General features: G+C 46.9%; 2 protein-coding genes across 2 annotated transcripts in view; both read left to right on the top strand.

Annotated features, from left to right (window-relative positions):
- The first annotated feature begins 12,020 nt into the window (after positions 1 to 12,020).
- Fndc10 (fibronectin type III domain containing 10) lies at positions 12,021 to 14,176 on the top strand. The gene is made up of 2 exons (XM_085838514.1): positions 12,021 to 13,591; positions 14,049 to 14,176. Exon 1 carries the CDS (start codon positions 12,184 to 12,186, stop codon positions 12,853 to 12,855), a length of 672 nt encoding a protein of 223 aa, XP_085694640.1. The 5' UTR covers positions 12,021 to 12,183; the 3' UTR covers positions 12,856 to 13,591; positions 14,049 to 14,176.
- Positions 14,177 to 23,212: 9,036 nt separating this feature from the next.
- The window catches only part of Ssu72 (SSU72 homolog, RNA polymerase II CTD phosphatase), a 29,918-nt gene continuing 28,666 nt past the window's right edge, over positions 23,213 to 24,464 (top strand). Inside the window, exon 1 of the mRNA XM_021159338.2 lies at positions 23,213 to 23,582. Coding sequence (XP_021014997.1) covers positions 23,503 to 23,582 — 80 coding nt within the window. The 5' untranslated portion in view covers positions 23,213 to 23,502. The remainder of the gene's footprint in view (positions 23,583 to 24,464) is intronic.

The following is a 24,464-nucleotide window of genomic DNA, read 5'->3' as shown; positions in this document are numbered from 1 at the left end:
ACCAGGTATGCAGACAAAATACTCATACATATGAAATAAATAACTTTGTTTTTCGAGACAGAGTTTCTCTTTATAGCCCAGGCTGTCCTGGAACTCACTGTGTAGATCAGGCTGGCCTTGAACTCAGAAATCTGCCTCTCTCTACCTCTCAAGTGCTGGGATTAAAGGCATGCGCCACCAATGCCCGGCAACAAATCTTTTTTAAAAAATCTGAATAAAATGCTAAATCATCTAGTTAAATTAATGACAGGTGACCAGGTGATGGTGGTATATCCCTTTAATCCCAGCAATTGGAAGGGAGAGGCAGGAAGATCTCTGCAAGTTTGAGACCAGTCTGGTCTATAGAGCCAATTCCAGGACAGCCAGGGATACAAAGAGAAACCCTGCTTCAAGCAAACAAACAAATCAATGACTGAGCTAACAAGGGGAGGAGAAACTCCAAATGTATAATACCATGACTGAAAAATACAGGTTGAGGCTGGGCGCTGATAGGGAGATGTGAGAGGCAACAAGTAGAGTCAAGGATAGGATGGGGGTGGCCTAGCATTAGAAAGAATTCTGTTTTCTTTCCCATTTTTCTTTCCGGCAGGGCCCCAGTGTTTTTGGAATAACAAGTGAGTGAGTTATGTATATTAATGCACTCAGCCAGTCTGTATCTCATGACTGTGCTACCATTGGCAAAACTTTAGTTGCCACAACTAAACAGAACAGATAGCTGTCTGCCACCAGAGGGTGTGTGACAACCCAGAAAGCTTGTAATGCCAGTGAAGAATTCAAGAAGTGTCTCTGTGACTAAAAAGACTGAATTCTGTTTAAGGGAATCGGTAGCTTGTCAGATTTAGCACGACTTTAACACTGTTTCAGTTTATTTTTATTGTGAATGATATGTGCTCATGATGTTCACCAGGTGACAAGAGCCAGGGTCCAAATCTGTGATGTCAGTTCTTTCTTTCTGTTGTGTTATCAGCTTGCTCCTGGCAAGTATTTTTTTTTTTTTTTTTTTACCAGAAGAGGGATCTCAATAGCCCTATAGCAATCATATTTTCATACAAAAGAAGATAGGGATATATATCTGGAAATATCCAGAGACTTCTGGCTCCACAAAGAAACTGCACAAGTTTTTCTCTGGGGGAAAAACAGGAAGTCACATGAGAAATCACTTCTAGGTCAGGAGGCATGGTACCTCCCCCCTGAAGTCCCAACATTCAGAGGGCTGAGAACAGATTGTGCAAGCGACTTTGTGCAACCCTGACTGAAGGGGAAAAAAATCCAGTCAAGATTCAGAATAACAGAACCAACCACAGTGATTCAGTCTGGAGGGTGATGGGGTACATCCTCAGGTCAGGTGTACAGAAACTTCCCTGAACATGGAAAGACATGTCCAAAAGTCGTGTCTTAAAAAACTTCCCAGCCGGGCGTGGTGGCGCACGCCTTTAATCCCAGCACTCGGGAGGCAGAGGCAGGCGGATTTCTGAGTTCGAGGCCAGCCTGGGCTACAGAGTGAGTTCCAGGACAGCCACGACTACACAGAGAAACCCTGTCTCGAAAAACCAAAAAAAAAAAAAAACTTCCCACTGTTATGTGACAGATTTTTCATGGGGAGATGAAACACATACACACTCCAATCAGAAATAATCACTCTCAACAATATCACACTAGCTAGCATTTCTGTCCTGGCACTTCCGTTGTGAAGTATGAAGAATTCACATCTGAGTAGGACTTTTGTGCTTCCTTCACAACATCCTTAATCGCAACCTCTGGAACTTCTGGAGCTGACTCACAGGGAGGAGACCTCCCCCAGACCCAGTCCTAGCTTTATTTCTCCAAGTCTTGCAATCAAAGTGTACAATGCCTTCAGCAAAAGGATCTTACCACTCAATTCTGTAATGCAACCAACAACTGTGGCAAACAGCCTTTACCATTTTGGAATCTCTAGGGCTTCCTTGGCCAACAAGCTCTTGAAAGTAGCTGACTTCTGGCTCTGAGAGTTTCAATCAACAACCTTATGGCTTTCCCCTGGTGAATGAGATACCCTTGTTTACTCTTTGTGAATTAATGTCTCATGTTTGCTCCTTCAAGTATACTCTTGTCTCTTCAAATTCACAAAACACTCAGAAGTCAGCATTGTGTTATCTTCATAACAAAATTGTTCCAGAGGATGAGATGGACAGGCACTATCTTGAACAAAAAGTCATACCATAACAAATAATGTGATTACAAAGGTAACTTTTAAAACAATTTATTATTTTTTAATTAGGTATTTTCTTCTTTATATTTCAAATGCTATCCCAAAAGTCCCCCAGACCCCCCCCACTCCCCTACCCATCCACTCCCACTTCTTGGCCCTGGCGTTCCCCTGTACTGAGGCATATAAAGTTTGCAAGACCAAGGGGCTTCTTTTCCCAAAGATGGCCGACTAGACCATCTTCTGATACCTATGCAGCTAGAGACACGAGCTCCAGGGGTACTGGTTAGTTCATATTGTTGTTCCACCTATAGGGTTGCCAGCCCCTATAGCTCCTTGGGTACTTTCTCTGGCTCCTCCACTGGGGGCCCTGTGTTCCATCCAATAGCTGGCTGTGAGCATCCACTTCTGTCAAAGGTAACTTTTTAATAAACATTACTGTTTATTAACTTTAATAAACCAATCTGAGAGTCCATTATAATCTGTTCTGAGCAAGTGTTAGGTAATCCTAAAAGGTCACAATTAAGATGATACCAAAGTCAAATATAAACAATGTTTAATGCAGCATGGGAAGATACATTGTATCCATTTGTATCAATTGCTTCCTCCACAGATCAAGGTTTGGTACAATTGGTTATGTCTCTTTAACCCTCAGCCTTTCTCTCTGAGACATTCCACATCCACGTCTTGGAGCCCTTCCTTAAAGCCTGCCTTCTCTGATGAACTTGGTGTGGCTGAATCAGCCTGCCCTGCCCAAGACCAAGGAGGAATAAGGTCCCACTTTCCCCTGCTGAATCTGTTGGTCCTCTCTATCCAAGAGGCCCTAGATTGACACTGTGACTGTAGCCCTAATTGTTGCCACTCCATCTGGCTGCTGAGGGAGGCGCTGGCTTTGCATGCCATCTTCTCCTCAATAACTTTTGCTAGAGAGAAATAAGCCCTGGGTAATTTGGGAGGATAATCATCTGCCCCTAAGAAAGGCTGGACTATCTTCATCTGTATCCTTTTATCAAAATGCTTTTTGTGAACCATACCTGGCTTTAAAGCATTTCAAAAGCGCCTTAGGAATTCTAGCTTGCTGCAAATCTTGCTACAACTGTCTACCAGGAACACAGACACACCAGTCCTTTGCTTTGCTTTTTCTTTAACTCTGCTAAGTTATTTCAGTTTACATTCTTTACACATTCCCCTAGATTTTTCAGGTCTGTCAAAGCCTTTACTTAATGAAGATCATGTCCCACTATGGAACTCAACAAAACTTGACATTGTTAAGGTCCCAATCTGCATGCTGGGTCACAGGTCTTTAATTTTCTTTCTTTCTTTTTTTTTCTTTTTCTTTTTTTTAGAAAGAGAATCTTTCTTTTCTTTTCTTTTATTTATTGATTATATGTAAGTACACTGTAGCTGTCTTCAGACACTCCAGTAGAGGGAGTCAGATCTTGTAATGGATGGTTGTGAGCCACCATGTTGTTGCTGGGATTTGAACTCCGGACCTTCAGAAGAGCAGTTGGATGCTCTTACCCACTGAGCCATCTCACCAGCCCGTCTTTAATTTTCTTAACGGTTAGATGTTCTATCTTAAGGTCTTCATTCTATCATTGTTGTTTATGTTCTCTTTCTCCTTACTCTTATTCTTCTACAAGTCCTTGGGTCCCAGGAAAGGTTTTTTTGATTCCAGATCTAACTTGTACTCTGTTCCCCTTAGCCTCCAAGCTTTAAGCAGCAGTGAGGCAGCATCCGCAGCTCATCTTGTTTATTTGTCAGATCAGGACCAAAGGAGAGGATGCTGCCATATCTCCTCATCTTATAATTCCTTCTTTACCCAAACAAGTTGTGACTGGCTACCATCTCAGCCTCAGATGCATTTCTTACTATGCACAGCAGTGGCCAGAGAACCTCTGCCATAGTTGCTGGCAGTCTCAACCCTTGCACCATACTCTCAAAGACTGAAAATTTACATTGTGGACCCCATTATTCAAGCAGGCATGTCACCCCATACAACATAGACCAGGACTGTCATCCTGCGAGTCCCCTCAGACAGTCCAAATCCTGATGGCTTAACCTTAGTTACATGTCTCAGTACCCATAGCAGGAACTATGAAACTGCTGCCATAGCAAAAAAGGCACACTATCACACAACAAATGGAAAGGGGTGGCTCTATCAGAATTTACTCCTCGGATGCTTCTCCCTCAGAGTGCTCAGCTTCAGTTGCTTGCCTTGCTCTTGCTACGCATAGCCAGGACAATGCACTCACTCCTCCTCAAATCGTTTGGGTTCTGGTGAGAGTCTGGGTGGCAAGATTTGTGTGGCAAGCTTTTCCAAGGAAGACAACACACACACACACACACACACACACAGAGACACACACACAGAGACTAGGGAGGAAGCCCACTACACACAGAAGTAACAATTGTGCCTATGTTTAGTTTGGTGAACAAATAAATTCTTTCAACATATTTTTATTGACTTTTTGGGAATTTCACATTATGCACCCTGATTACACTCAGAGTTTCTCAGTCATTCTATGTCTGCTACCTACCCTTTTGACCTCCCCACCAAAAAAATAAACACTTTTTAAAAGTCTAATTTTTATTATCCACACGGCTCCCTCCCATACCCCACCAGAAGCCATCCTTGAACCCGTGTGTCTGCCAATGTTTTGACTGTTCTTTGAACCCATGTGTGTGCCCACTGATGAAGCTTATTGCCAGGTGTTTGTGATATTGGTTGCTGGGAAAGAGTCAAAAAATCTCCCCAGCAACCACAGCCGGGTTAATCCGGAGTTGCAGCACCTGCACCAGCCTCTTTCCTTGTACCCCTCCCATTCCCATTTCTTGAGAATAGACATTGTTTGGATCTGGAAATCCCCTACTCCCTCCTTCTCCTTTCCCCCCTGAGGGCCTATAAAAACTGGGACCCCTTTCCCCTCGAGGTCGACTCCTCTACCCCTGCGTGAGATATGAGTCGTCCCCAGAGCTCTGGCTTTCCCTGAATAAAGCCTCATGTGGTTTGCATCAAGCTTGGACTCTCGTGAGTTCTTGGGGCTCCGCTATTATCCCGAGACTTGAGTGAGGGTCTCCCTTCAGAGGTCTTTCACTGAAAACTGCAAGAGGACTTTTAATTCAAGAATGCTCTCGGAAGCCGGGCGTGGTGGCGCATGCCTTTAATCCCAGCACTCGGGAGGCAGAGGCAGGCGGATTTCTGAGTTCAAGGCCAGCCTGGTCTACGAAGTGAGTGCCAGGACAGCCAGGGCTACACAGAGAAACCCTGTCTCGAAAAACCAAAAAAAAAAAAAAAGAAAAAAAAAAAAAAAAAAAGAATGCTCTCGGGCCCACAGTCATACACCATGCAGGGGTAGAGGACCGACCGTGGCGCCCGAGTAGCTGGGTAAGGGGGTATTTAAAGGAAGAAACCACAACTGAAGGAGGTAGGGAGGGCATAGTTGGAAAATACCAAAAATACCAGTTAAGAGTCATAAGGAAGTGGAAAGTCAATACTGTTTTCTAGGAGCCTCTAACAATAGCACCTTTGCATAGCTTGTTCCAGCAACAGTCAGGATAGGTCATGGTGACTTTCTTTGAAAGAACACTTCCTGAACTCAGGAAGCAGGTGGGTGGAGGAATGTTGCTATCTGTTTTATGATTAGCATGCCTTGGAGCATTGATTCACAAAGGTCACATTCTCAAGCCTGGGCCTAAAGGCCTAGAATTTTTGTTTTTATGTTATACTTTTTCAAAACCATAGAGAGTCTCTGCTGATCAAGGCTGTGCGCACTCTCGCAGGTGTTGGGAACCTCTTTCCTCATCCCTCTCTTCTATAACCCTGGTGGCTTTAGCAAAGTAGCTCCAGGGCCCCCCAGGTAGAGCTACCCCTTGGCCACCCCCTGAAGAGTGGATCAGAGGCTTGAATGCCCATCCAGGGATGAGTGGAAGGTGTTTGGCAGCTCTACCATGCCTGACTGACCAGAGAATAGGTGGATTTCTGACTGGGTGTGGGCCTTTTCTCCCCCCCTTCCTCTGGCCCCTCCCTTTTTAGTTCTGAACATCTCTCTACTCCCACAAACACTTTTTGTTTTGTTTTGTTGTTTTGTTTTTGGAGACAGGTCTCACTGTGTAGCCCAGCTACCTTGCAACTTGCTATGTAGACAAAGCTAACCTCAAATTCCTAGAGAGCCACTTGCCTTTCCCTCCTAGGTTATGGGAGTATTGAAGGTTAAAAGGTGTGTACCACCATATCTGACCAGTAAATGTAACATAAAAGAATTTTTAAACTGAGACATGGTCTCACTGTGAGGTCCAGGTTGGTCTTGAACATAATATATTGTCTGACTCAGCCACTCAACCATGGGCTTACAGATAAACATCACCACACAATGTAATTAATGGTAAGACTCCTGTCTTGGGCTGGTGAGATGGCTCAGTGGGTAAGAGCACCCAACTGCTCTTCCGAAGGTCCAGAGTTCAAATCCCAGCAACCACATGGTGGCTCACAACCATCCGCAACGAGATCTGGCGCCCTCTTCTGGAGTGTCTGAAGACAGCTACAGTGTACTTACATATAATAAATAAATCTTTAAAAAAAAAAAAAAAAAAAGACTCCTGTCTTACCTGGCTGCCTCAACTATGTACAGGACACACCCAGACACCAAATTCTCAGCACCAAGGAGGTTTTTTTTTTTTTTTTAATTTTTCAAAATTTATCATTATACATAAATACACTGTAGCTGTCTTCAGACACACCAGAAGAGGGCATCAGGCATCTCATTACAGGTGGTTGTGAGCCACCATGTGGTTGCTGGGATTTGAACTCAGGACCTTTGGAAGAGTAGTCAGAGCTCTTACCCGCTGAGCCATTTCTCCAGCCACCCCCCCCACCCCAAGGAGATTTATTACCTGGGAAGAGCAAGCAGTTGAGGGAAGCTACAGAGGCAGATAGGCAGACAAGTAGCAAGCAAGCAGGTGCTTTGTACAGAAATTTTTTTTTTAAGGAGAAAAGTAGTGAGTTGGTAAATTCTCATTGAACATATTAACCACATAATGAATTTTTATTATTAGATCTTGCCGTTTTGTTTGAATCAGTGGCCAAATAAGTGAATGGATCTTGGAGGCAGGGCAGGGTAGGGGTGGGGTAACTTTAGGAATGCAATCTAATGGTTTGTAGCAAAGGAGAAGGAAAGGGAAGGATGGGAAAAACCTTTTGGCCCTATGTTTGCCATTTTCCCGCCTGTTAGAGCCCTTCATTAATATGTGTGTGTGTGTGTGTGTGTGTGTGTGTGTGTGTGTGTCTGTATGCATGTATGCATGCATGTGTGTATATAAAATTTTAAACATGTAATTTAAATTTATAATATAATTTAAACATAATTTAAATATACAATATAATAAATATACAGTATAAGAGAACCTGGGTTCAATCCCTAAAAGTAACATGTGGAAGGAGAAATCCAACACCCACAACATGTCCTCTGACAAGCCGGGCAGTGGTGGCGCACGCCTTTAGTCCCAGCACTCAGGAGGCAGAGGCAGGCAGATTTCTGAGTTTGAGGCCAGCCTGGTCTACAGAGTGAGTTCCAGGACAGCCAGGGCTATACAGAGAAACCCTGTCTAGAAAAACCAAAAAAAAAAAAAAAAAAAAAAGATGTTCTCTGACTTCCACACAAGCACTGTGGCATGCATGTGTAGACAGACACACAACATATAAAATTAAGAAAATCTAATTTAAAGAAAACTTTAACAAACATTATGTAGTCAAAAGGCAATGGATTTGAAGAAAATTTTTACTGAAAATATTAGCATGCTGGTATGTGTGCACACTGTTCATCAAAGATGGTGTTTGGATAAAAGGACCAGCAGGCTGTAAGTGCTAAACAGAGCTGCCATCTTTCTCCATTTTCAAGCCATATTCAAATCCCCACTGATAATAGGAGACTTGGGGAACAATGATGTAGCTTCCTCAGTTTTGATGGCAGCAGTAGATGTGGCCCTTGTTCTCCTTTATTGTCTCTTTTTGGCTCACCCTTTCGTTGCCTCTTACCCCAAACCCAGTACCAGGGCTAAATCTGTGTCCACACTTCATAACTAGAGCCCAATGTAAGCTAGAATGGACCAGCTTCTTCTGCAGGATCTGAAACTAAGAACACCATGAAAATCCTCAGTCAAGTCCCCATGTTTCATGACCTGTTTAAAAAAAATGGCTTTGCTATCTCTCAGGGCTGTGAACTCCAGCACATGGGCTCAATTCATCTGAGGTTAGATCTGGGCACATGGCCGAGGCACACACGCCAGATCTCTGACATTGGCTGTGTTGGAGGAGGCACACACGTCAGATCTCTGGCATTTGCTGTGTTTGGTTTCCTTTTTAACCAGCTACCTGTTCAGGTACCTCTAGAGCCACAGCAGCTGATATTGAGGCAATGAACTCCTTCCATGAGCTTCCATAAGTCTGAATGTGCAGGCTCGGCCTGACTCACTTGCCAACCCCCAGGGAAAGGTCAATCCACCCACACTTCTCCTGATCTGAGAAAGAGGCTCTCCCAAGAGAGATGGAGTCCCTGTTACTAGAAATTGAAATGGCCCTGGTAGGCAGCCCCTACTCCAAAACCCCATAACAGCCTCAATACCCGGAAGGACCTTGTGTTTTGGCCTCAGCTATGAATTCTGTGCTAATACTCCTCCATCTGGCTACCTAACCATGACGTACTTTCTGGGCACCCTGCCTGTGACAGGCTCCTTTCCTTCCAGTTTCCAGCAGGACTACCCAGAAGATTGGCTCTAGCCCAAAGTGAAGCCACCTGTTCCAATCTGCTCCCTGATGGTGCTCTTCGTGGAGTGGCATCTGTGCTGATTGGTAGTCTTGTGGGCAGGGACATGGAAAGATGTAGCAAGGAAGGCTTGGGTAGAGGTATGAACATGGCTCCTAGTAGGGACCAAGTTCCCACGATTCTTTCAGGTTCCAGTGCAGAATAGTTGGGGCTGCAGTGCTTCAATACAGCCAAGCCCTAAGACTGTGCTATCAAAGGACTAGGGACTATTCTACTTCAGATGGGGCTTGGGGGGGTCAAGCTACATAAATAGGAGTGGATCAGTATGGAATGAGGTGGGTGCTGGGGACAGCATTTCTCTCGTTTCTTTGTTCAATAGGTTTAAAAATATTGGGTAGGAGCCGGGCATTGTGGCGCACGCCTTTAATCTCAGCACTCGGGAGGCAGAAGCAGGCAGATTTCTGAGTTTGAGGCCAGCCTAGTCAACAAAGTGAGTTCCAGGACAGCCAATATATATATATATATATATATATATATATATATATATATATATATATATATTGGGTAGGATTTAGGGCCTCCTGTTGTGAGCTTCCTCTGAACCTGCTGTGGCTTGGCAGACCTTTACACAGCAATAGCCTTTCCCCTCTCTTTGTTTCTAGCTGGAAATATACCATAGATAGAATTATCCAGACAGGATATAATAAAATCCTTTTTCCCCATGGCCAGCCTCAACCCAGTGGAGAGAAAGCAGCTTTCCCTCAATATGTTACATGTTCTAGTAGCTTTTTGGTGGAGTCTCTGGGGTTTTTTTTTTTCTTTTTTCAATTAATTTTAAAAAAAGATTTATTTATTTTATGTATATGAGTACACTGTCACTGTCTTCAGACATACCAGAAGAGGGCATCAAATCCCATTAAAGATGGTTGTGAGCCACCATGCGGTTGTTAGAAATTGAACTCAGGACCTCTAGAAAGCTTTCTCTTACATGATAGGAAGCTGATCAAGTGCCACCCTGACCAGGAAAAAGTCAGAATTTGTGAGCCCCAGCCCCACTGGAAAGCCCCTTGCCCTAGGACAAATTTGAGGCATGGGTGAAGTCAGACCTAGGGCAGGGCTATGGCTAGTGTGTTTTCAACTCAGATAACTGTTCAACAGGGTCCCTGTGAAGAGTCACCATGAGTGCAGCAACTTTTATAAAAGAAAGCATTTAATTGGGGCTTGCTTACAGATTCAGAAGTTCAGTCCATTATCATCTTGGTGGGACGCATGGTGGCAACACAGGCCGATGTGGTGCTGGAGAGACAATTGAGAGTATCACATCTAGATCAGGCTTAGAGAGAGCACTGGGACTGGCTTGGGCTTTTGAAACTTTAAAGCCCACCTCTAGTGGCACACTTCCTCCAGCAAAGCCACACTCACTCCAACAAGGCCACACCTCCTAGTAGTAAGATTGAGCATCTAGCTGTCTTCCATCCAAAGATACCACATTATGTTGTCTTACCCATTTTCCGTACCCATATTTCCAGCTAATACCTGCAAGCCAACTGAAAGAAGGTCTGAATAGTTCTGGACATGACCTACAGGAATTTCTGGGCACATTTACAGTCTGCCCAGTTTAAGGGAAAGGCAGGAATAGGGTCGGGGCAGGAAGTATATCTCTTAAAACCCCTGCCCTCCACTGAGGACAGAGATCTTACTAGACTCTACAAATTGGAGAGGCTTGGTGTCATGATTGGATCCTTCCAAGTTAGTCATGAGGTGCACAATGGCTGCATGGAGGCTTCTGATACTGAACTCAGGCTCAGTTACCGCTTGGGGTTTTCAGGATGACTAGGATAAGGGCTGTAGGTGTGTGGAAACACCATAGTCTACAGACATAGGAGGTAGGACCTAGAGAACACTGCAGCCCCCACACACCCTCCGTTTCCTTTCCTGCCTAAGGTCACCTCAAAGGACAGTACAGTAGGGTGAGACCACACTCACCTCCCTTTCAGTGAACAGTTGATCTTTAGCAGCAGAGCTTTTTAGGCACTAGCTGGTTCTGGCTGCACCCCCTAGTTAGCGCAGGCAGGGCAGGCAGGGCAGTCTCTTCAGGTGTCCTTTGGCCCTGACTCTGCTTGGTGACCGTGCAGGGGTGAGAATTCAGTGGTTCTGCCCATCCCCCTGTGTCTCCCTGCTTGGTTGTTTTGTGTTTTTTGAGACTAGTCTCAAGTAGTCAAGGATGACCTTTGATCTTGCTGATTTAGGGCACCATAACTGGCTTGGTTTTACTTTTTTGTTTGTTTGTTTTCATTTTGAGGGTCTCACTAAATTGCCCAGGTTGACCCCGAACTCATTTGTTAGCCCAGGTAGGCTATTCTCTTTTTCCTCTTCTTTAGAGATGTATTTATTTTACGTATATAAGTGCTCTATCTGTGTGTGCACCTGTGTGCCATCAGATCCCATTATAGATGATTATGAGCCACCATGTGGTTGCTGGGAATTTAATTCACAATTTCAGGAAGAGCAGCCAGTGCTCTTAACCACTGGGCCATCTCTCCTGCCCAGGCAGGCTAGCTCTTAAGTATCTTGGATTCTATCGGCCTGACTCGGGGTGGCTTTTTGTGGGGTCATTTTCATTGTCTGGTCCTGAGCCTCTTCAAGAGCCAACGACGAGAAGGAACCAATGAGATAGAGGAGATCTACCTTGCAACATCTCTTCAGGAGTGCAGAATAATCAATTTTCACCAAGTCAAAGCCTTGGGCTCAGATTTTCCTCCCTAGTGGATGCCATCTACTCCAAAGATCCAGGATCTCAGAGTGAAGTTACATTTCAGTCCCTGTGCCCATCCTCTTGGTCAGAGCGGACAGGACGCTCTTGCTGGCCACGATGGGCCAGCACCGGATAGCGGGACCAGCACCGGATAGAGGGACCGTCCGGAGTTCTCATCAACTGTGGCAAGGGCCTGTCCCAGGACCACCGTTCAACACCTGCCTGTGCTAGGTAGACTCTCTCATGCCCTTGGGACGCGGCCCAGAGAGGGTTAAGGGGGCGGGACGTGGGGCAGCCCCGCCTTTGCCGCTGGGTCCGAGCGCGCACCGGGCGTGGGCGTGAAGCGGGTCGGAGCGGGTGGCGGCGGAGGGCGCTGCGTGGGGCGAGCGCGGCAGCGGCTGCGGCGGCGCGGCCCGCGTGACCCTCCGCCGCGCCCCGTGCGCTCGCGAGCCCGCGCCCCGTCGCGCCGGCCCAGCCGCAGGATGCGCGCTCCGCCGCTGCTGCTGCTGCTGGCTGCATGCGCGCCACCGTCTGGCGCCGCTGTGGACCCGACGCCGCCCGGCTGGGAGCCGGCCCCCGACGCGCCCTGGTGCCCCTACAAGGTGCTGTCCGAGGGCCCAGAGACGGGCGGTGGGCGCCTGTGCTTTCGCAGCCCCGTTCGGGGTTTCCGCTGCCAGACGCCGGGCTGCGAAACGTTGGCCTCGGCGGGTGGCTCGCTGCGCGCCCACGTCCTGCGCAATCGCAGCGTGCTGCTGCAGTGGCGCCTGGCTCCTGCAGAGGCGCGCCGCGTGCGCGTCTTCGCCCTAAACTGCTCGTGGCGTGGCACCTATACACGCTTCCCTTGCGATCGCGTGCTTTTGGGTGCCTCCTGCCGCGACTACCTGCTACCGGACGTGCACGACAGCGTGCGCTACCGCTTGTGCCTGCAGCAGCTGCCGCTGCGCGCCGAGGTCGCCGTCGTCCCGCCAGAGCTGGCCGAGTGCGTGGAGTTCACCGCTGAACCGGCAGCTATGCAGGAGATCGTGGTGGCCATGACGGCGGTAGGCGGCTCCATCTGTGTCATGCTGGTGGTCATCTGCCTGCTGGTGGCCTACATCACCGAGAACCTCATGCACCCGACCTTCCGGCGACCCAGTCTGCGCAGGCAGCCCTGAAGCGCAAGGCGACCCGCCCACCTGGGTTCCATCTGCCAAGTGCGCTGAGACCCTAAGGCCCTCTCTCTGCTTTTCTCTCATTCCCTCTCCCTCTTTAGGATCCCCATGGAGGGCCTAATGGAAACTAGCCCATGCAGGGACCTTGGCATCATCCCACGACCTTGCCAGCCCCAGATGGGTATCTGCCTTCCAGACTCAGGCCTCAGACTGGCCCATAGGCCTGGGCTAGAGTGTCAGTGGCAGCCAGGGGTCTTCTCCATCTCCAGAGGCCTTTATAGAGCTGGCCAGAATATACATTCCCTTCTGGCAAAAACCACTGGCACCCAGGATCTTGAACCTGAACTTTCATCCTGTGCCAGGTTATCAAAGCTTGGCCGTGATTGTTGCTTGGTCACTTTGTACTTTGCAGATTGGGAGGAGTGACCTCTGGAGCCTGTACCCACCCCACCTTACCCCAGTGGGCTTAGGTTAGCTTTGTGCCTTAGTATCTCTGACCCACTGCAGGAGCCACCCATCATCCCTCAGCTGTCCATGGGGACTGTGGCCCTGTGACTGGCTGGCTTATGCATGCTTCAGGTCAGAGTCCCATTGAAGACACACCATCTTTGAGACTTCCAGGAGCCTGGGGCAAGGGTTCACAGGCCCTGTTTTGTCTTCCTTTGTGGGTGTCTGAGAAGCCAAGAGCCATGATGTAGCTCAGCAGGCTGGGCCCAATGTCCAGCTGCTGCATCCAGGGGTGAGTGTCCTCCACCTCAGGAGGCTGGGGATTCACCCTTTCCTTTTGCTTGTACTGCCTTGATTAGGATTTTTTTCAGGGTGAGGGTGGGGGTTGGGAAGACAGCTGAGGGATCCTGAGGGGCTGAAGGAAAGCTGCCAGCCTTGCCCAGCCAAACCTTTAACTGTGGTCTGGATCCCAAGCCTAAGAAACCTCAGTGGCCACAGTGCTACTTTACTAGCCCAGATCTTCTCACACTACCTACCACCTGAGATCTGACCCCAGTGATATTGCCCCTCCTTCTGCATGGACAGAGGCTGGTCTTGCCTACCTCCTGATACACATACAGGCACCTGATTGAGGTCACTCAGCCACCCTGTGATATTGGGAAGAATAAGGCATTGCCCCTGTGTCTCTGAGCCTGGGCTCTGACCACTGAACTTAACCTTGGCAATTTTTCCTCCTATTCTCACCCCAGCGACCATGATGACCTGAGCCCTGGCTGGCAGCACCCGTGTCCTACCTCTCTGTCTTTGCTCTGCCCGTTCCCTGTGAGGCACTGGTCAGTTGCCAACATCTAAATGTCCATCACTCTCAGACCAAAAACACTGTCTTGTGTGTTTATTTGGAATGTTGGAGGGGAGGCTATGGGTGAGGGAAGGGAAGGTGGATTCAGTTCCTCCAAGGGCCTCAGGCATTAGTCCAGTGGCTGGCCTTAAAGCTTTCCGCAGGGATGGAAGATCAGCCCCAGGCAATATTCATTGGAATGCTGACTTTACAGTTCAGGCAGGAGGACAGTCAGGGTGTCCATAACTTGCTTGTCCACCCTCAGACCTTGGGATAGTATCTATTTCTTTCTAGACCAGCTGTGTTGTGCGGGGGTTGGGGAGGTGGAACTAGCAGTGGTTAGAAATAGCCTCGACACACAATAATGACCCATTTGAGCTGTGACAAGCAACAGTTAGGCAGCTTTAAGAGAGGGTCCTCTCCCCAGTGTGGCTTCCCTCTGCAGTGTTAAAGTTGGGAGTAAGACTAGGCAGAGAAAATGAACCTAGGCTACTGTGTGAGCCACTCATGCCTAGAATGTCCTTGGGACACTTATATTCCTGTAACCCTGAACAAGACAGGGATGAGCCAGGTCTGATGAGTGACTCATCGAGAGGGGGTAGGAAGAAGGTTGGGGGTGTAGTGACGTGCCCAGACTTGTCTGAGGGGTGGAGGACATAGTAGGTTGTCTAGACAGCCAGAGCAGAAGTGGGAGAGGTTTGCAGTCCAGCTTTTCTTCCACTGCTGTTCTTTGGGGATCTAGACTGTTCATGAGGTGTGTTCTGATGTCTTCAACCTGCATGGGCAGGAGCTGGCACTCTGGAAGTGCCCTATCTAAAGTACCCTAGCTCCCTCGGCACAGTCTGATTCTAGAGCTAGAACCATGTGGGCTCTTCTGGTGCCAAAGCTCTAGACTTCCCTAGGCCCTCAATGTAATTCAACTGTGGTTCAGTTGTTTTTGGGTTTTTTTTTTTTGTTTGTTTTTTCGAGACAGGGTTTCTCTGTGTAGCCCTGGCTGTCCTGGCACTCACTTTGTAGACCAGGCTGGCCTCGAACTCAGAAATCCGCCTGCCTCTGCCTCCCGAGTGCTGGGATTAAAGGCGTGCGCCACCACGCCCGGCTGGTTCAGTCGTTAGAATGCTTTCCTTGCAAGTGTCCAGCACCATATAAACTGGGCACTGTGGTAGATACCTGTAACCCCAGCACTCAGGACATGGAGGCTAGGGGATCAGAAGTTCAGAGTCATTCTTAGCTACGTGTTGAGTTAAAGGCCAGGAAAGAAAACACAAACAACAAAAATCCCCAACATACAGGTCAGACATATGGAGAGGAATAAATTGTACCCATTTAATTACTGTTCAGGTTCCCATGACTATGCCCCAGACAGAGCTATGCCCCAGCCCAACCCTGCTCAAGTGTTTGTCCCTTCTTAAAAATTTCAGTATGATCTCCAGGGACATTTTACATTTTTACCCAAAACAAGACCTTCTAATCTTCGTACCTTCAAAAACACAGTCATAGCATGGAACTACCTTAGCCTACCAGAATGACCCATAACCATCTTTCTTTGCGTGAACTGAACCCCCATGAAAAGTGTACCAGCATTTCAGACCCTCCATGTGCTGAGTTACATAGAAGTGACTCAAAGCTCACTCACTGTAACCAGGACAGTAACACACCCTTTCAGAAAACACAGTGTAAACCCACTGGTCACTGTGGCTAGTATGACTGAGGAGATTTTTGCTTTTGAGACAGGGTCTTAGTGTAGAGCCCTGACTGCCCTGCAGCTTGTTATGTAGAACAGGCAGGCCTTGAACTCCCAGAGATCTGCTGCCTGGTGCCTCCCCACTGCTGAGATTAAAGGAATGTGACTAAGCCACGTGAGTGCTGGTGCTGCAGGTATGTACCACCCCTCTTGCCTGCCTTCTGTGTCTTCCTCTACCTTTTCCCATCTTTCCCTCCCTGACTGCCTTTTTTTTTTTTGAGACAGTCTCTTACAGCCTTGGATAGCTTCCAACTCATGAGTCAAAGATCAGCTTGAACTCTGACCCTTCTCCCTCCCCGGGTACTGAAATAATTGATGGACCACCAGTTTTGATTTTATAGATTACGAGATATCAAGCCTAAGGTTTTATGTGTGCTAGGTAAGCATTCTACCAACTGAGTTATATACCCATCCCTATTTTGAAGTTTCCAGCTATGTCTCCGGGTTTTCTGATCTATTCTGAAATGTACAATATACCATTAATCCTATCTAGCACCCTTTTTTTCCATCACACATAATAACATGTATCATAAAAGAACAAATTGATAAACTTTATAGAAATTTTAAGCTAGGTTCTGGGTTCAAATCTATCATCTCAGCAGTTGGAAGGTGGAGGCAGGGCTATTAGAAGTTCAAGGCCAGTCTTGGCTACATGAGCCTGTAGGTTGGTGAGATGGGTCACTAGGTAAAGGCACCTGTCAAGCTTGATGACCTGAGTTTGAGGCCTGGGACTTACAAGGTGGAGCGAGGGCACCAACTCCTGGAGGTTGTGGCCAGACCTCTCCATGTACATGGTCCATGAGCACACACACAAAGGAATGTAAATATCACTATTTAAAGATTCTGCCTATTGCCAAACATGTGGTATTCACATGAGATATTCACATGAGATATTCACATGATCTCACTTAGCAGGCTGAAGCAAGAGGATTGCTTGTCATAGGCCTTGTCTATGTTAGGGACCAAACTCAGATCCTTGTCATGTTTGGCAAGAGCTCCTACCACTGAAGCTATGCCTCCATCCCCTCAGCAGTTTTTTCTCCCTCCCTCCCTCTGTCTCTGTCTCTTGTCTCTCTCTTCTGTTTCGTTTTAGAGACAAGGTCTCACTATAAAGTCATGGTTATGCTGAAACTTGCTATATAGACTAGACTGGTCTTGGACTGAGAGAGATCCGCCTGCCTCTGTCTCCAGAATTCTGGGACTAAAGGTGTGTGCCACCATGCCTCTCCTGACTTTTTCTTAATCCAAATGGGAAGAATTTGCACACACACAGGCTGGGCATGGTGGCACAGGCCAGCACTCAGGAGGTTGATGCGAGATGATTACAAACCTGAAGGGAGCTTAGGCTTAGCAGTGAGGCATTGCCCCCAAAACTCAAAACAGAATGAAAAAAATCCTATTTCTGCTTCACTTCCAGGTATCAGTTCAATGAAAACTTTGAAAGTGTTTGTATGCACAGTCTACACGGAGATGCTCATGGCTGAAGTGTAAGGTGTCTGTAATAGCCCCAGACTAGAAATAGCCCAAATAACCATCTACAGGTTGTTGATCAAAATATGGTATGGCCAAACAGTGGAAAGCAACCAGCAGTAGACAGCAGGAGAACTGGTAATAGGGAACCTGGGCATGGTAGTGCACACCTTTAAAGATTTATTTATTGATTATACGTAAGTACGCTGTAGCTGTCTTCAGACACTCCAGAAGAGGGAGTCAGATCTCATTACGGATGGTTGTGAGCCACCATGTGGTTGCTGGGATTTGAACTCCAGACCTTCGGAAGAGCAGTCGGGTGCTCTTACCCACTGAGCCATCTCACCAGCCCAAGTGCACACCTTTAATCCCAGCACTTGGGGACCAGAGGCAGGTGGATCACTGAGTTTTGAGGTCTACAGCGCAAGTTCCAGGACTGCCAGGGCTACTCAGAGAAACCCTGTCTCAACAACAACAACAAAAGGCCAGACAAAGGAGCAGGGCACTAGAACCCTGGTCACATGAAGGGGGTCAGGATGTCAGGGTCATTCCCAGGCATATATTGTCTTTGCGGCGAGCCTGAACTACCTGAGACTGTAACTCTAAAATATGCAGACCATAGTAACAGGCAGCAATGTTAGTGTTGACTGGAGAGTGGTGGGTTGTCTGGGGAGATGACTGAAGGCTGGGAGAAGAGAAGGCAGGAAAGATTACGAAGTGGTATAAGAAATGTTTGAGGTTGATAAATGTGTTTTGTTAATTTTGCAGGTGTTTTCATGTATAGAGAAACATACTGAGTTTTATGACTTAAGTACTATACTAGGGATTTGTTAGGTTAGTTGTCTTATTCAAGCTATTAAAAACTTGTCCGGGCTGGTGAGATGGCTCAGTGGGTAAGAGCACCCGACTGCTCTTCCGAAGGTCCGGAGTTCAAATCCCAGCACCACTTGGTGGCTCACAACCATCTGTAACGAGATCTGACTCCCTCTTCTGGAGTGTCTGAGGACAGCTACAGTGTACTTACATATAATCAATAAATAAATCTAAAACAAAACAAAACAAAACAAAACAAAACTTGTCATAGCCAGGCATGGTGGCACTTTAATCCCAGTATTTGGTAGTTTGAGGCCAACCTGGTCTGCATAGTGATTTCCAGGCCAGCCAATGCTACATAGAGAGACTGTGTCTTAAAAAAAAAAAAAAAAAAAAAAAAGCAAAAGTGGTAGGGCTGGAGAGGTGGCTTAGTGGTTAAGAGCACTGAGCTCTTCCAAAGGTCCTGAGTTCAATTCCCAGCAATGGCATGGTGGCTCATAGCCATTTATAGGATTTGGTGCCCTCTTCTGGCATGCAGATGTACACAAAATAAAATCTGAAGAAAGAAAGAAAAGATTTCATTTTAGTTTAAAAGGTTTTTTTGTTTTGTTTTGTTTTGTTTTTTTTAATGTCATGATCTGGGAGGTGGTAGTATACACTTTTAATCCCGGGGCTTGGTAGATAGGCAGACACAGACAGACGAGGCCAGCTTGGTCTACAGAGTGAGTTCTAGTACAGCTAGGGCTACACACACACACACACACACACACACAAATTGCTCTAGGTGTTGGAGAGTTGGCTCATCATTTAAGAGCACTAATTGCTCTTCCAGAAGATCTGGGTTAGATTCCCAGCACCCACATGGTTAGCTGGCAACCATTTATGATTATAGTTCTAGGGGATCTGATGCCTTCTTCAGGCCTCGGAGTGCACCAGGCATACAGATATAGACATGCATGCAGGCAGAACACCTATATACATAAAAAATAAAAGAATTTTTCAGCTTAGGTTTCTCACCTTCTGCCTTGAAACAGGTATCAGTGAGAGAGTCCAACTCTGTAGTCTTGGTAGTGTGACCACTCAGTGTGCACAAGGCTGTGATATCACTTAGCCCCTCCTCTCCCCTCCCCTCCTGTATGATCTGGGAGCACTCGGTTGAGGGCTTGTACACAGACAGTAAGTTTTGCTTTACTTTGTTTTGGAGATAGGGATTCATGTAGTCTAGGCTGGCCTCAAGCTCTGTATAGCTGAAATCGACCCTAAACTGATTCTCTTGCCCTCACGACCTAAGTACTGAGGTTATAAACATCATCTTACCCACACTGGGACAGCAGGCCTATGCATACTGGAAAGGGGATGGGAGGCAGCTCAGTGGAAGAATTGGTCAGCATGTATAAGCCCTGGGTTTCATGTGTGTGGTGTGTATGTGTATCATATATGCATATGTGTGTATGTATATATGTATGTATGTATGAACCCTTTTAGGGTTCACAGTCTATAAGCAGGGCATATAGTTCCAAAAAGAATGTTCAAAGACATAAGGGCAAGTTGAATGTGTTGTGGCACTTGGAGCAGGCACAGGATAGTGGACTAAAGAGGCAGGAGGGGAAGCCTTTCTGAAGGAAGGGACATTAGTTGTGGCTCATTTAGTGACAAAAGTGTCTGAGATATAGCTGGACAAGCAGGACAGGTGAAGTAATGTCTGCAGAAGAAATAACGGATGGGAGCAGCACATATATTAGAAGGAAAGGCATGAGATGAGCAGTGTCTAGCTTCTCTGCCATTACGTTCTGAGACAGAGGAGAGATTGGTGTCAAGACATAATGCCTTGAATATCAGGCTGATGTGTTACGAGAGCATTGGAAAACCACAGAGGTTTTCATATTCACTGTGTAAATAGGTCTGCTCTTACCTGTGACTGCAAATGAAAAGGGATCTTCATCATAATCTTTATGGTGAAGAGAATCTTTATGGTATGAAAGCGTTGTGTAAAACATCTTGCTATTTTAGAACAGTAACCAGATCTCTTAGCTACCGGCTAGCACTCCTCCCAGCCTCAAATGTTTCTCCCGACTGTTCCCCCCCAGTCCCCCAACAGTCTGCTTACACAGTCCCCTCTCCCAGTTTTGTCAATACCAGCAGCTCCAAACCCTCACAACTGTGGCAGCCTATCTGCTCAGCTCAGCTCAGCTTCTCCTGGCTGAACTGTCTCCTAACAATATCTTCTGCACCAACTGCCTTTTCTTCTTGCCCTGCTAGCCCAATTCCTCTTTTCTCTGCCTCAGCTGGCTTTTTATATATAACTTATCCCCTTCCCAGAAATCCAAGAGGCAACCAACACAGAAGGCCATAGGGCTAAGCGGTTCTAATGGCTAAGAATTATCAAATGGCCTGTTGACTAGCAACTGGGGATCCTTTAAAGGCCCAAGCACACTGGATAAATCACACTACAGCAATCACAGCACCCCTAATCCTCTTCTCAAATGATTGCCCAGTTTCATTTGCACCTCCTATTTGCTAAATGCTCCTTGCACTTTGGCCCCACATACATATTTTTTGTTAGTTTTTTGGAGACAACCCCTACCAGCTAGGTGGAGTAGTGCAGGCCTTTAATCCCAGCACTTGGGAGGCATAATGCAGGCAGATCTCAGAATTTGAGGCCAGCCTGATCTACATAGGTATTTCCAAGACAGAGCTATTTAGTAAGACCCTGTCTCAAAAACACCAAAGACAAAAAAAAGCCAACTAAGCAAAACCCAGGATAAGAAAACATAAAACAAAGGTATTCACTGTCACTCCTGGCCACATAATTTTATAATAATAAGTATGATAAAAGTGGGGAAAATGTCCTCACTGGTTCCTGAAATCCTCGAGTCTTACAAAAACACACACGTGCTGCTTAATACTGTTCCCTTGAACAGATCAGAGGACCTAAGGATTCTGGCACCTAGTTTGTAACAGGCTCCCAGACTTTAGCACAACTGATGCTATGTTAGAGACACCATTCTGCACTTAAAACCCAGCACATGGGCTGGAGAGATGGCTTAGCGGTTAAGAGCACTGACTGGGGCTGGAGAGATGTCTCAGCGGTTAAGAGCGCTGACTGTTCTTCCAGAGGTCCTGAGTTCAAATCCCAGCAACCACATGGTGACTCACAACCATCTGTAATGGGGTCTGATGCCCTCTGCTGGTGTGTCTGAAGAGAGCATAGGTATACTCATATACATGAAATAAATAGCACTGACTGTTCTTCCAGAGGTCCTGAGTTCAATTCCCAACAACCATATTTCACAACCATCTTTAATGGGATCTGATGCCCTCTTCTGGTGTGTGTGAAGAGAGCAACAGTGTACTCACATAAAATAAATAAATCTTTAAAGAAACAAAGCCACCCAGCACATAGGCCTCAACAGCTAGTGTTCTCACACAAAATAAATCTTCAAAACAAACCAAACAAAGAAAAAGTCCAGCACATAGGCCTCAACACCCGACTAAATAGAAACACAGTCCATAAGTCCCCAAGTAAAAACTTCCTCAATGTTCTAATCTTGCTTTTTGGCTTCCACAGTTCTGCTTCTCGCTACCTGAAGTATGCCAATCAAGATGTTCTTTGTACATAAAGTCAAAGAGCTGTAAGGCTCAAGGTTACACGATTTGGGCAAGTTCTCTGTGCAGCTAGCAGGCAAAAATAAAGACTTTCCTTTTGGCTTTCAGAGTGTCCATGTGATGGTCTCTGTGGGCTTGCTCTCAATATTCTCCTCCTCATAAACACAAGGAACAATGATGGCAGACTTCAATATCAATGAGGAGGTTTATAGTGGGAAATTTAGTTTCAAAATAGGACTGGAGAGATGGCTCAGCGGTTAAGAGCACTGACTGCTTTTCCAAAGATCCTGAGTTCAATTCCCAGCAACCAAATGGTGACTCACGATCATCTGTAATGGAATCCCATGCTGTCTTCTAGTGTGACTGAAGACAGCCATAGTGTACTCATATATATAAATAAACTTTAAAAGAAAAAAAAATTGCATGGAGGCTAGAAGATTCTAGGCCTAGGCAAACAGGTAGTCTTTGAGACAATTACTATAAGCGAATAAAATATACTTTTTAAAGGAGGGAGAAGGGATGAAAAAGAAAAGAGGAAGATACAGGAATAATAGGAATAAAGGGTAGATTTATGGCTTTTGTTTGTTTGTTTGTTTGTTTTGTTTTGAGACAGGGTTTCTCTGTATAGCCCTGGCTGTCCTGGAACTCACTCTGTAGACCAGGCTGGCCTCGAACTCAGAAACTTGCCTGCCTCTGTCTCCCAAGTGCTGGGATTAAAGGCGTGTGCCACCACCGCCCGGCAAAACACAGCTTTTGTTATAACTAACTACACATTATCTACCTTCTTGTCCCTGACAATCTCATACTGCTCCAACTTTAAGAGTTCTCAGAATCTCCAAACAACTCATCTAATCCCCTTCACTTCTTGACCATTCCATTCGAGCTAGAGGGGACAGGTCACTAGGCGGGCAGGCAGGCTATAAATCGACCTGTTTACCGAGTTCTAGATTAAAGAAAAGTGTGAGGCACCACGCCCTGCAGCAACTCTATTTCTCCCACTCTCTCTCTCTCTTGAGATCGAGCTCTCAATAGGCAACCTAAACTGGTTTCCAACAGAGAAGCGATTTTCCTGCCAGTTTTCCGATTGGCCGAACTTGAAGAGCACACTACCTCACCCATATTTTCGTATCATTTAAATGTTAAGCTGCAACGGGCTCACAGAGGAAGTGACGTGCTTCTAGAAGTCCAGTGAATCTGAGGAAGGTACTCGTGATAGAGATAGGACACAAACGAAGTGCTGGAGCCCAGTGCATCTATGAAGTTGGCAGAGTGACCACCTGGAAGAAACCGGAATGAAAAACCTCCCAACCACACCAAGAGAAGCCGCGGAAAGCACTTGAGACTCCCCCACCCGCCCAACGCCGGTCCCACGGAAGTTTTCAGTATTGCGCAAGCGCCGCGCCTAGCGCGTCATCTAAGGCGACGGTACATTCGGACGCAGGCGCGGCTCACACCGCTCTAGTTGCCGGCGCAGGATCTGTGACGTCACATGCCGGCGAAGGTGGTCCACGACCGCTGGCCTTCGCTGCTCTCAGGCTGATTCAGCGTCGGCCGGTCGCCCTCCCGCGCCTGCTGCAGCACGGCCCAGGAGAGCACCGTCGGCCAACCCCACGCGTTACGTTACGTTCACTTCCGTGTCGCAGATTTCCGGTTACCGCCATCTTCCTCGCGCGGAAGCCGGCTTCTAGGTGGGAGCTCCGTAGCGAGAGCAGTGGGTAGTTCGGTCGGTGCCATGCCGTCATCGCCGCTGCGGGTGGCGGTGGTGTGCTCGAGTAACCAGAATCGGAGCATGGAAGCACACAACATCCTCAGGTAGTGCAAGCTCCACCTGCCCTCCGCCCCTCCCCTCCTCTTTCCCACTGATTCGTGTCCAGTCCCCGACCCTGTACTGACTGGGCCGCGGGAGGTAGGGCCACGCCCGGCTTACACGCTCAGCGAACCCTCAGTGGGATCTGTCCGCGCGACGCCCTCTGGTAGAGTAGGCATCCCCGAAATCCTAGAGGTGGCGTGCCATACGACAGCTGGGGGCCTCTGGGTTCTGGACGACGGGGCAGTATCACGGGGTAGGCCAAGGTCTTTCCGTGCTGCGAAGGGTGCCTGGTGTTTATCTTCCCCGTATACGTGTCGTCAGGCCACATTGGAAAGCTCTCAACACGTCATATCAAGATGGAACGAGTCTGGAAGCAACAACAGTGATCTGAGTTGTTAACGTCAGGAACTGTTTATTGCTGTCTTCGTTTGCGAGTCTCATGCACAAGCCACCACCCCTCTCAGCCCCATAACTTTAGTCAGTAATTTCTGGAGCACACGAATTCATTTGGTTCAGTGGGACCTCCTCATATTTCTTCACGAATTCACCAGTGTCTAGTAGGGCATTCATCTTTGATAGTATTTTATCTTTAAAAAAAATCTCTTGACAAAATGAGAAACTGATGCACTGTATTACAGTTAAAATGGGGGTTTGTAAATTTTAACTTAGTACAGTAGAAATGTCTTTTTTCCCCCAGAGTTAACGGTTTGTGAACTTTTAAAACTTTTACAAATATTATTTTTTGGCAATGTCGGTTTTTTTGTTTTTTGTTTTTTTACCCTCAAAACAGGGTCTCTGTGTAGTTCTGGCTGTCCTGGAACTCAGTCTGTATACCTGGTCGGTCTCAGACTCAGAGAATTGGCTGCCTCTGTATTTAGAGATTA

Source organism: Mus caroli, unplaced genomic scaffold (genome assembly GCF_978045245.1).
Source record: "Mus caroli unplaced genomic scaffold, Mus_caroli_1 scaffold_6, whole genome shotgun sequence".
Lineage (NCBI taxonomy): Eukaryota > Metazoa > Chordata > Mammalia > Rodentia > Muridae > Mus > Mus caroli.
The sequence above is the reverse complement of the archived record's forward strand: the minus strand, read 5'-3'. Positions and strand labels throughout refer to the sequence as shown.